The sequence below is a fragment of the Polyodon spathula genome, chromosome 10 (assembly GCF_017654505.1).
Source record: "Polyodon spathula isolate WHYD16114869_AA chromosome 10, ASM1765450v1, whole genome shotgun sequence".
Lineage (NCBI taxonomy): Eukaryota > Metazoa > Chordata > Actinopteri > Acipenseriformes > Polyodontidae > Polyodon > Polyodon spathula.
Window position 1 is genome coordinate 23595315 of NC_054543.1, and position 12332 is coordinate 23607646.

The 12332-nt window shown below is 38.8% G+C and overlaps 1 protein-coding gene across 5 annotated transcripts; it reads left to right on the top strand.

The window, feature by feature from the left end:
• The first annotated feature begins 3783 nt into the window (after positions 1–3783).
• Positions 3784–11017, top strand: LOC121321583. 5 transcript variants are annotated; one of them, XR_005950955.1, is made up of 5 exons: positions 3784–3943; positions 6219–6808; positions 7796–7910; positions 8500–8613; positions 9602–11015. XR_005950955.1 is itself a non-coding variant. In XM_041260590.1 (5 exons), the coding sequence occupies exons 4-5, from the start codon at positions 8537–8539 to the stop codon at positions 10122–10124; spliced, it is 600 nt and encodes a 199-aa protein (XP_041116524.1). In that variant the 5' UTR covers positions 3784–3943; positions 6219–6808; positions 7796–7910; positions 8500–8536; the 3' UTR covers positions 10125–11016. The 5 variants fall into 4 exon arrangements, 3 of the variants coding, with proteins under 3 accessions (XP_041116524.1, XP_041116522.1, XP_041116523.1); XM_041260590.1 differs by having other exon boundaries at positions 9602–11016; XR_005950954.1 differs by having other exon boundaries at positions 7796–8613; positions 9602–11017.
• The last annotated feature ends 1315 nt before the right edge of the window (positions 11018–12332 follow it).

Below are 12332 nucleotides of genomic sequence, written 5' to 3' on the forward strand. Positions count from 1 at the left end.
CTTTCGAGAAGTACAGAGGCAAAATGTAAGTGGGCTGTAAGCTTGTTTTGAACAATGGTTAAATGAAAGAAATGCAGAAGTCTACAGCTAACGCCCACGTAATTGATGGAGATTTACAGAGATGATGAAATTGCTGTTGTTCCTCAACCTGTCCAGAAGAAACACAACTTAGAAGGGGATGTTTATGTGGAAATTAATGTGTAATTATGGAAAAGTTTTTTGCATTATGTTAATGTATACTTGTATTACTTTTCTTTAACAATATGAAATTCTAAATTAAAATTACAAGCCCTTTTCAAAGTGTTATGTTTGAAATGTGTAGTACTTTAATTAACTAATTGTTGAAATTATTTTTGTATAATAAAAAGGTATTTGCTTTTCTGTTGTGTTGTTATGGCTGTGGTTTAGTACACGAATCAACAGTGTTCTGTGGTTTCATAGCACAAACTGTGGATTTGTTAATTAACAATATATCTGCCCTGCACGCTCCATCTTTTCAAAGTCACACAGCCACTTTTAGAACTAACCAATGATAAGATCAATGGGTAGCGTCATGGAAATGTTTTAAAGTGCACACAAGCACTGAACTCTGTATTTATCTGTACTATTATTGATTCAACTGACAAGCAAAAGACAGTCAAGCTTTCCAGTACTTCTTGTGTCGACAAACCTTCAGCATTGCAGTTTACTGTGCCCAGGGATTGCAACAGCACTGTGTCCATTAGTCTGGTTACCTTATGTATACTTTAAAAACTAAACCTATATAGTAATTGGTAGAAATCTGTAGTTATTTATAGAAACATGGCCACAATATAAATATCTTGTACACAACCTAAATAACTAACAATGTGTTATTAGATAGCATTTTTATGCGATTTAGAAGCTGACTCTCAGCTCAGGTCCACAGAGGAGGAGTTTTTACCGGTCAACACTTAACCCAAGAGGAAATTAAATTTAATGAAACTCTTGACCTGTAACTGCCACATCTCACATCTCGTAGCACTACTGCAGTGGCCAGCAGTGTCATGGGTTTATTAGGGTACACATCGGGCATGTTGTTTTATTCACCACTGCAAAGAAACTGGTGAGGCAGAAGTACATACACGGTGACTGGCTTAAAACAACAGTTTGAAATCAATATGGTGACTAGAAGTCGGAGAAAACTTCGTGCTGCGGCAGCAGGCAAGGCTGTGACAGACTCGTTGTTGTCAGAAAGACATTATTAGAATGACAAGTGAAAGGTTTTACGATCTGTTAAACAGATTGGGACCATTGTTTCAATGCAAAAATACATCGACTTGCAGTCACACTGCAAATAGCAACTGGCAATTCTGACTCCACTCCACTTACTTCAGGGTTTTCTTGCTCTTCACAAATCTATCACATAGTTTCTCCATCTTTACATTCTCACCAGTCCTTTTCTATTCTACTAAACAGTACTCTTTTTTATGACTTTTACAAACTCCACCCAACTTAAATTCAAATGTCTTTTCTTTATTCGACTACTTAATAAATGGAAAGGAACAGTTCATAAATTAATGGGATTCAGTAGGACTTCTATTATTTACCATTTGTTAAACAATTTGCCGTCAGAGTCAACTAAAATGTTTAATTTGGTCTCCCCACACTCCACACTGACAGTCTCCATGATGGTGTCCATGTTGTTTCTTGCCCGGTGAGTCTGGTGAGTTTAACAATAGTTCGTTGAGGGTCATCTGTTGAATTTAACAACAGTTCAGTGACCACAGAGTTGGTCTGACCATGCTCTGGCTTTGATAGCTCCGGCAGCTCAGCACCAGCTCCAGAGCTGATGGAGACCCCCTTCTCCAGCTCCAGAGCTGATGGAGACCCCCTTCTCCAGCTCCAGAGCTGATGGAGACCCCCTGCTCCAGCTCCAGAGCTGATGGAGACCCCCTGCTCCAGCTCCAAAGCTGATGGAGACCCTCTGCTCCAGCTCCAGAGCTGATGGAGACCCCCTGCTCCAGCTCCAGAGCTGATGGAGACCCCCTGCTCCAGCTCCAGAGCTGATGGAGACCCCCCTGCTGATGGAGACCCCCTGACCCAGAGCTGATGGAGACCCCCTGCTCCAGCTCCAGAGCTGATGAAGACCCCCTGCTCCAGCTCCAGAGCTGATGAAGACCCCCTGCTCCAGCTCCAGAGCTGATGGAGACCCCCTGCTCCAGCTCCAGAGCTGATGGAGACCCCCTGCTCCAGCTCCAGAGCTGATGGAGACTCCCTACTCCAGCTCCAGAGCTGATGGAGACCCCTTCTTCCAGCTTCAGATCTGATGGAGATCCCCTGCTCCAGCTCCAGGCTGGCTCCAGCACCAGAGCCACTCCAGCTGCAGCTGCTTTTAGCTGTTCCGGCTCCAGAGTCAATAAAACCTCTAATCAGTAATGTATGTTCTTGACTATCATAGTAACACCGTTTAAGTTGTTTTTAATTGTTCAGTCAAGTTAAATTCATTTTTTAGCGACAACAATGTAAAATCTGGTTAAGACTTTTTTTTTAATTTTAGTTTACCTTTCTATGAATGTAGACTGTGCATTCTGGGGTGTGTGGGTTGGACGAGGACAGTGTACGTTTTATGACCAAAAAAATGATAGCATTTTTATATAGCTTAAAGTATTCTCATGCCTTCCTGCAAAAGTACTACAGCTGTCAGAGATGTAATTTTCGTAACAGTTCATGATATTTTACTTTTGGTTGAGGAAAAGGATCTTCTAATGTTTGTTTCCTTTCCAGCGCACAAAAGTGTAGAAGGCAAGGAGAGTCAGCAACTCCTGTTATTTTTCCCAGTGTCAACATTTAAAACTTGCAATTTACAGTTGCTAAGATATAAGCTATTGAACGAACCAGGCCTACAAGAAAAAAACAAAATCACACTGTATATGCTTCTTACAATTATCTGCAGCCTGCAAGTGGGGTGCATAAAAAAAAATACTTTGTCTACTTTGTATTTACCTGAAATGCACACATATTTTCTTTTAACTGCTGTATGACATCCTTTGTTTTGTAATTAATTCACAAGGGTAAAGTTCTTCTTTAATTCTGAAATGTTTCTCAACTTTAATAGTTCCATGTAATGAATTTGATAACGTTTTGCAAATGAACATTGTAGTGTTCCTTCTGTTAGTATTGCTATAATATACATTATACATTTCATGTAACGGTCTGGCTGTCACACACTCTATTGTGAACATGATAACTGCTTTGATTTTGTACCACTGTTCAAACAAGTTTTGTTTTATTATTCAATCCCAGCCTCCTATGTATGTTTCGGGTTGCATTTGACTATAATCTACACAATTATGAGGACCCTCTCTATATGCCTTCACTGGTTTTCATAAACGGTAAGGGCTGCAGATACCGGAATACGTTATTCTAGTCCATAATTTTGGACGAGTCCTTATAGCAACATAATTATTATGTACATTGCTCCGGAACCTCAGCTCCGGCTCCATGCTCCGGAGTGCTCCAGTGACGCAGCCCCAGCTCTGCTCCTTTTCTTTTGGAACTCAGCTCAAAAAACTAGCAACCTGTGCTCCAGCTCCAGACTCTCCCCACCTCACCCCCGGGCCAAACTACTGAACCTACAACCTGAACTGTGATTTCCCGTTTGATGACAATCCTTAAAAAAACAACTTTACATTATTGTTTTACTGGTACATAAAGGGAAGTACTAAGCCAAATCACCAATCAGACACAGCAGAGCCGCAGCCTGTGTCGGTTGATTGGCTGCGGGAGGAAGAGGGGTGGGTTTTGGAGTATCGTGGTGGGGGATGCAGTGTTTGAAGATGGTGTCTGATTGCTCTGGATTAAAAAATAAATAATTATATGAAGACAAAAACGACAAAGTAATTGTTAAAACAAAAAACGTTAGCGTCATGAAGACTACGAAAACGAGACGCTGTTCGGAGCTAGACAAGGAGTTTGAAAATCTGTATGTATTAATACTATGACTGGTATAATCCCGACAAAGCGCTGCACATAATTGTATTATTATTATTTTTTTAAATAGATTTATATTGGTATTGGTATTTATTAAGCAAAACTTACTACGGTTTTTATATAGTAGAATAAGAGATATGATGTCAAGACATTTCAAATGTAATTTGAAAGCAAACGAAAACATAGCTATATATTTCCGTTAAATAATATTTTACCTAAAAAAACTAAACAAAAACAAAAATATTAGTTTTATGCAGCAAATCGTAGACGGTCTACAGTTGTCAAATGACCATACATATTATATGTACTTACATGCATATTATAGCAAGTTGCAGTGTCCGCCTGTGTTCATTACACTAAATTATCTCGTTGTAGCGTTAATATCAGAAACTTTTCCAGGTTATTTGTGCAATTTTAGAAACTGGAATCCATGCATTCCAGTTTGTAAAATTGACACAATAATTGTAGCTGTGTAAAGCTGCAACCAGACTTCTGGTTTAGTGCTATTGAAGAAAGCATGCAGGCCCAATGTCGTGTTTTGGTGAAGAAATTGAACAGGACAAATATGTAATTAAACGTGATATTCAAGTATGGCGTGCATGCTAAGGAAGAAAGGTGTTTTGCTGCAAGTACAAACCATTTTAAATCACAGCGTTGGTATTTAAAAAAAATAAACCTGCGATTGAAATTGATTTAAACTAACTTGAATTTACACTAGTGGCTAAGAATAAATGCCGCAGAAATTGTTGGTTTGGACTTGATGGATTTTAATAGTTTAATTACATAACTTTGTTTTGCTTCTATGCCACAAAAATCCCATCCCTGTTCACACACTAAAGTCCTTAATGAAACGTTAAATGGCAGTGCAGTGTGCATAGTCCCTCTCTTCTGCTTGCATGTACCGAAAGCTACTGGAGTTTCCACAAGTTATATTCTACAGATAGAATAAACAAGTTGTACGAAATTAGATCACTATCACTCATGTTGTTTTTAGTTTTTCATCACATCCTTGAAACTTATTTGTAGAAAGTTTGAGCTCAGAGTGGATCACAGCAATGTCAACTAACAACCATTACAAGGTGTTTCTAGTTCATCACAGGGACTTGACTGGAGATTGATGTAGCCTTCCCTTTAACCACCCAGCTGCCCATTTATTTTGGCAATTTCCATGTTAATGTGCTTTTTTTGTGTGTTGCAGATTTCATTCTTAGCCCTCAAATAAGCAGTTTGTATAGTTTTCAAAACAATTTTTTATTACACACGTTTTTATTGTGATTGTTAAACAAATGCAGTATTTCAATAGAACTTAAATGACAAAATAACAGCAATGTGTTTGCAACTGTAGCATTATAATATAGATCACAACATGGCATTTCCCAATGGCACCATTATATAAATATGAATAACATACTTTTTACAATGGCAACGTTGTAATACTTGGGCAGGCATGTCACTTTTTTTAGAAATTATTTTTTGCGTGATAGATTTCAAAGCAAACGCACTTCAGACGTCTTTATCTAGCACTCATACATAAGAAAACTTGCGTCGCAAATTTTCAATCACGTCATATGCAGTATCTTCCCTCGTTTCAGGCATGGGTGTACAGCGCTGTTATGTGAATTATCTGAGAAGTTTAGGTACAATAAATAAATAGGTTGTTTTGACCAGTACCAGACCTGGCAAGGCTTCCTTACAACCAATACAATAAAGAAATTTTGTTTTATTCTCTGTAGATACACAGGTATCCATTTTTCACTCTCACCTGTGTATATACAGATGACCCGGTCTGTCAAGCCCATTTCTTAGGGACTGCTGCTATCTGCCAGTAAAAAACAAAACTGCATACACTTTTACAATACAGTTTTCTTATTTTTTGAAAGAAGCACGCTAAAAAGACATGTTAAACTTTGCTGATGCATGCTTTTCTTACAGGAGTGACAAATTTGGACTTGCATTCGCTCCTCGTGGTAATCGTAGGATAAGCAGCTGGGTGCACCCGTGTGAGCTTCTCTGTAATTAACAAAAGCAAAACAAAAATAAAAACAACAAAATCTGATTCATTCCATCTCGTTAGCAGCAGTGAACTGAACTAGCCCATCACAACGCTATTGTCAACACTGGGCAGCTCACACAGATGCAGAAGGTGAGGCTAATAATCAAATTACCTCTAGTCTCACATTTATTTTGGTACACTCTCTTCTGCCTTTAAGAAAAGAGAAAAAAATAATTGAGACAAACTTCTTGCTTCCTTTTTTTTTTCCTCCTAGGTACAAGAGGTTAATTAGACCACCTAACAGCAATGACACACGCGCCAATGCCCTTAAGTACAGCAGGCTAGATGATAGGACAGATCCATGTCGCTGCCTATCCAGGAGAGCCAATAAAGAAGCTGCCATGCTCTACACCTCGACCCCGCTGCCTGTGCGTAGACTCTGGACTGAAGGATTCAAGAGCACGTCACCCTCCAGCTTGTGGTGTTCTAGCAGCCAGGGCTCTTGCAGTAACCTGTACATAACTATAGAAACAAAGAACCAGGCACAACAAGGGAGTGATGAGAGCATGCAGCTCGGCAAGACTGATGAAGGCGGTGCCTGGAGGAGAAGGAGCCCTGCTGTACTTCCAGTGGAGATGGTCTGCATTGTAGATGATGATGATGATGATCATGTGGAATATGAACAAGGATATAAAGAAGAAGAAAGCAAAGATGAGAATGATAACACTGTGTGTGATGAAGATGACTGCTTCTCTGTGCAGTCAGGGTTGTCTGATGCAGCCAACAGCCTCTGCACACAGTGTCTAGAGTTGTACTGGAGAATGAGGAGTGAAATGAAGCCAGTGACCAAGACAATTGACTATGGTGTGTGTGTGTGTATGTGTGTGTGTGTATATATATATATTAATATAATATATATATTATTATATAATATATATATTATTATTATTTCATAATTTATTTTATTATATAATTGCTAGCGATCAATTGCGTCCGTCCGGGCCATGTGTCACAGGTCCGTTATCCACGTCAGGCGAACTGTGCAATCCACTGTAGAATGTGATTGCGTATCGCCGCTGTGGCGACATGTTTTTTCTACAGAGAGGCGGATTCACGAGAGTCTCTCCGCCTGTGTGTGGATCGTGACACATTACGCGGACAGACGCAATTAGCTCTAAGAAATATATATATAAATATATATATAATATTATATATATATATATATATATATATATATATATATATATATATATATAATATATATATATTATATAATATATGTATATCACAATCTCTCTCTTCATATTCAAATCTTCATATTCAAGTTGCTACCCGCCAACATTTTCTGTTGTTCACAATCATTCTCAGTGGTTCACATTGCAATTTCTGTAAAGATGTTCAAAATTCTACATGGTCTTACACTTGGGTACATGCTGTTCTCTGGGGAACACCGGTTGCTCCTTTGGTTTCAGGAGTAAGCGCCCCCACCCAATAAATACATGTAAATGCAACGCACGGGGGCTGAGGTGTTTTTAGATGTGGAAGTTCAGGTCTAGTTGCCTACCATAGCCATATAGGCTAGATGAGGATAGATAATGTTTTTTACTTGGGGCAGCAGTTGGCTCTTGACTAATATATAGTTAAAATGGTTTCCTTTGAGGCTTGTTAAGAATACTGTCTGAATGAAATTAAACAAAAATGTGATTTTAAGTCATCATTGCTATTTTTAGGTAACTACAATTTATAAAATCTGCTGGTATTTTTGCATATGCATGTTACCTAATGTTTACAAATCTTTCTATCAATGACCTATGTACTGTGCTTTTGTTTTTGATCTCCATTTTTAAATAGATCCTTCCTCCTTGTCCTGTGATGAGTGGGTTCTGTTGAAAAGGCACTTGCCACGAAGATTTCCACAGACCAGAGGGAGTCCACCAACACATTCGTGTATGGAGGAGTACTAGGGGTGTGCTGATACTTGTAATTTCAGAGTAGTTGCCTTTTAAGAAGTATCTGTCAACAGATACGAACTACATCAAAATACACCTATGTATGAATTTGTTGATTTCAAAGTAAAAAAGCAGCCCTTCCCTCACCTTTACAATTGAGTGCTAATCAATGGCGTATTCCCTCTCATTGGGGCACTGATGTTTATTTCTGCAGACAAGTCCTGTGATGGTTCTATTAAAGGTGACTCAAATTTTTTTTAAGGCAAAATTTCCATCTTATCCTTCTTAACCATTTACCAGCAGTGATGTAAATCAAGCAGTAACTTGAGATTATAGACTAATGTTACTTTCATCTGCAGATGAGAAAGTCACAAATATTTGTTCCGCTTTCAATAAATAAATATAAACAACATACAGGTATATCACCGTTTCTAAAAAATCTTAAGTAACAGATTTTTTTTATTAAAAAAAGGTTTCACACTTCTTCCAGTTAGTCTTTAACATGGATATTTAAGATGTTTAAATGCTTTTAAAATGAGTTTAGTTTGATTCAGTAGGATTGCTCTGTGAGGTTGTAACCCAACATCTCGCCATGTACAACTACAGAAAACTGTGGAACATTTTGAGGAAAGTAAGGAACAGGATGGAGAAGCAGGGTCAGTTGGAGTTCGATGGAAACCACAAGGAAAGGTGCTGCTGGCCACATGTATTCCTTCAGAGGTAAGAGGAGTGGCTTTTGCATTCAAAAAATATTGTGCTAGTTTCTACTATGTGTGGGACAATAATCTGATTATTGCGACATTTATAATTTTTTTTGTGCTTCCCTGGCACAAAAAGCCATGCCCTTCAACACACTGAAATCGTTCACTAATACCGTGAGATTAATGACACTCGGAGGGAGGGACAGCAACTATCGGTGGACCTTTACCACAGAGGCTTTCTTCTGCTTGCATGTCCTACTGCAGTGGTTCTCAAACTTTTTGGACCATGCCCTGCTTCCTGTGGTCTGTGGTACTTCACGTCCCCCACCTTGACACACGTACATGTACTGGTTAAAGAAGAAAAAAAGAAAATCCAGCATGCCTCTGGCTTCTCTGTATGTCACTGCTGTTGTTTCTTTTCTTTTTCACGAAACAGCCACGACCCATTGTAATAAGAGCAAACTTAACACTGCAAATAAGTATTCTGATCGTGTCCAGTGCTTAATGATGTGCACACCATCATGTCCAATGCTTAATGATGTGCAACAACGTTCATCACCAGATGGCACTTCGTTCAATAATAAGTCGGGGCAACATTTTTTTCCCTGAATCTTCTTGAAATCACTATCTCGCTTCCGTATCAGGCATCATTCATGCTATCTGCTTTCCAATTATTTTTTCTTCTAATATCAAAATTGGTATTGCCTGAAAGTTTAATTTACAGTACTAAACATTTTACCATTCACTAAATAATATGGCTACATAGTCCATGCGACACAAGCGGCACTGCCTTTCCTACGAATTGTGTTCATGTTTTGAGTTGACTACAATGTACAGTCATCTCAGTCATTTTAAACCACTAGTTTTTTCTTTTGATCTACAATACATACCACAGTACCACTGCTTCTTCCACACTGCCCAGTATCTACTATGACATGTTTTATAGGAATCGCATGCAGAGCTCTGTGGGGCAGAATAAATTTACCTTTTTGCTTTGTTTGTTGCAGAAACCTGTTAAGATGTACAAAAAAGGAAAAGTTTGCCAAAGGTAAGCATGCAAAGAAGAAACGAGGAAGTTGTCCATCCTCCAAGGTGAAATTCAAGAGGGCTAAACAGGAAGAGCACAGCGATCTGATTTATGAGATTATTGAAGTGGAGGAGAATCGCAGGAAACCTTTGAGACACACACTGTTCATTCAAGACAGTGATGAAGATAACAAAATGTGCAGGACACATAGTTGTGATCTCTCCAAATCCAAACGGCCTGCTTGCTTCACCGGACTTCCCTCTGGTTCTCAATCTGCAAGGGGAGTGACTGAAAGGGACAGAGGGAGGAGGGGCATGAGCATGAAACAGAAAAGCGCTACAAGGAAGGAGGGTTCAGAAAGTCGGGGCAAAAGCAAGCCCCCTGCTTCCAGCGGCCAGGCCCCCTCATCGGGTAACTTCTCCTGGCTGCGGACAGGGGACTTCAGGTCCATGCTGGCCAAGCTGGAAGCACCACAGACCACAGTGGTCAAGGAGATCTGGTGATGTTGTGTGCACCATTGCTAAAACCATAATTATAATTTAAAAAGTACAGTACACTGTAGGTTGGCTCACTATAAGCCAGTGGTGCACAACTCTGGCCTTCAAGATCCATTGTAGTCTAGGTCTTTATTCCAAGCAGGTCCTGAATTAGTTCATCAAAGCTGCTGAGGGCCACTTTATCACATACAGTTTGTAGGCACAGTGGCACTCTTCAGACAGCTGATGGTTCTATACAGTGTGTTGTTATTGTTCAGTTCAGTTATGTAATAATAAATATTGTTTGAGCCTGTCAGAAATATGCAGAGTACCCAATTACCCCAGGACTAAATTTCAAGTCACACATGCCTGGTTTCATAAAGAACCGAGGCTGGAAAATGTATTTTTATTATTATTATTATTATTATTATTATTATTATTATTATTATTATTAAATAATCATAATCATCATCATGATAAATGCAGAAAGACAAACGGGACAGGTGTTTTTATAGACGCAGTAGTTCTGGGACAAATATTTGAATATTCGCTGCTTGAAATGTATTAGTTTGCATTACCATGTTAGTATTCATAAATGACGGCTGAAATAAACAACACGAATTCTACTGTACATAACCGTGTTTAACGCTGTTTTCTTGAATAGTTTTTTGACGGGGTAAGGTTTTTATTTGTATTTATTTATTTATTTTACTGAAAGCATGTTTGTCCCAGCACTAACACTATTGTATTATTATTAGTGGTCCTCTTCAATTGACTATTTATTTAGCGCAGTGTCTGGGAGTGTCTTTTATTTACATTAGTTTAGGTATCCCATCTCAACTGTAGGAATCCTTTTTTTAGTTTACTTTTATTTTTTACAGGACATGTAGTAAATTGTGTTTTAATTGTTTTAGAGATTAAAGTTATTGGTTTTACTATTTCATTTTTTTGCACAACTGAACCAATCTGTAAAATGTTTACATAACTATGTATATTGAACCTTTGTCTCAATGACTTTTGGGGCCACTTCCGTTATTTGAAAGACATTGACCCAACTGAACAGATTACATTGAGGATGACTCACTTTGGCATGCAGTACTAATTGATCTTACTGTGTAAACACTTGTGTTGGTTCAAACTTCTATAATAGTATGCATGCAGGTTAATAGTCACATTTTACTACTACTAATAATATGAATTTAAGATTGTAAAATGACCCCAGAGATTGGATGTGCCTCCATGATACATCAACAGTGGCTTACCGTTTGCATTCAATTTTTTATTTTTTTTGGTCGTCTGAGAATTTAACAAAAAGTAGAGGGGTTTTGAGACATTTCTTTCAATACAGCTTACTCTATACATCGCTTTGTTGTCAAAAGAAGAAATGTGCCTCTGGTTAACATGAGCTGGAGGGGGGAGGGACGGGCGATAGTCAGTTTTTTTGAAATTTAAATTATACGTGTTGGCGTATATTTTGTATGTTTCAAACATATTCTACCATAGCACTTTTCTTACACTGTCTTGTACACTAGGGATTCAGTACATATTTTACTGAAGCACTACAACCGCTATAGGTACCCTCCCAGTGCTTTGGCATAATAACATACCCTGCTTCATATATGACAGTGATGCCATATACAGTTGTTACGTGTAACGATTTGATAGTGGACTTTAATACATTTGTTTCAGTAATATGCGTTATAAGGAAAACCATAGTATGTGAAAGGCATCTGATTGAACCTTCGAAGGTTTAAAACAATCTTGGAATTCCTGGCTAGCGAACAAACCTTCTAATACAGCCCTAAAATATGGTATGCTTTTAGTCTGCTTTGTGAGTGATGGAGGGAAGGGAGAGTCTCATAACAGCAGGAAATGTATTTGGCTGTGTTCATCTTAGCAGGCATCCTCAAAAAGACAGGCAAAAGATGACCACGGTCAATGAACAGCTAACCTCACACGCAAGAAGTTCCTGCCCATCCAGGGCAGGCTAGAGCTATAGAAACTGAACTACTCCCCTAGTCTGGGGCAAGCTATAGGCATATAAACTAAACTACTCCCAATCTTGGGAAGGCTAGAGGCATGGCAACTGAACTGCTCCCCCTTAGTGTAGGAAAGGTGCTCCCTCCAGTCCAGGGCAGGTGTTCTAAAACAGGAATGTTATTTGCTTAAATAGTTCACTTCATAACTATCCCTGCTATGCATTACAACTTAGTTTATTCTGGACATTAATGGGGC

Bases quoted from the DNA above. Each gene is read 5' to 3' on its own strand.
- LOC121321583 (XM_041260588.1), top strand. From the start codon at position 8,486: ATGTACAACTACAGAAAACTGTGGAACATTTTGAGGAAAGTAAGGAAC. The intron at 8,614-9,601 runs GTAAGAGGAGTG...TGTTTGTTGCAG, and splicing joins CCACATGTATTCCTTCAGAG to AAACCTGTTAAGATGTACAA.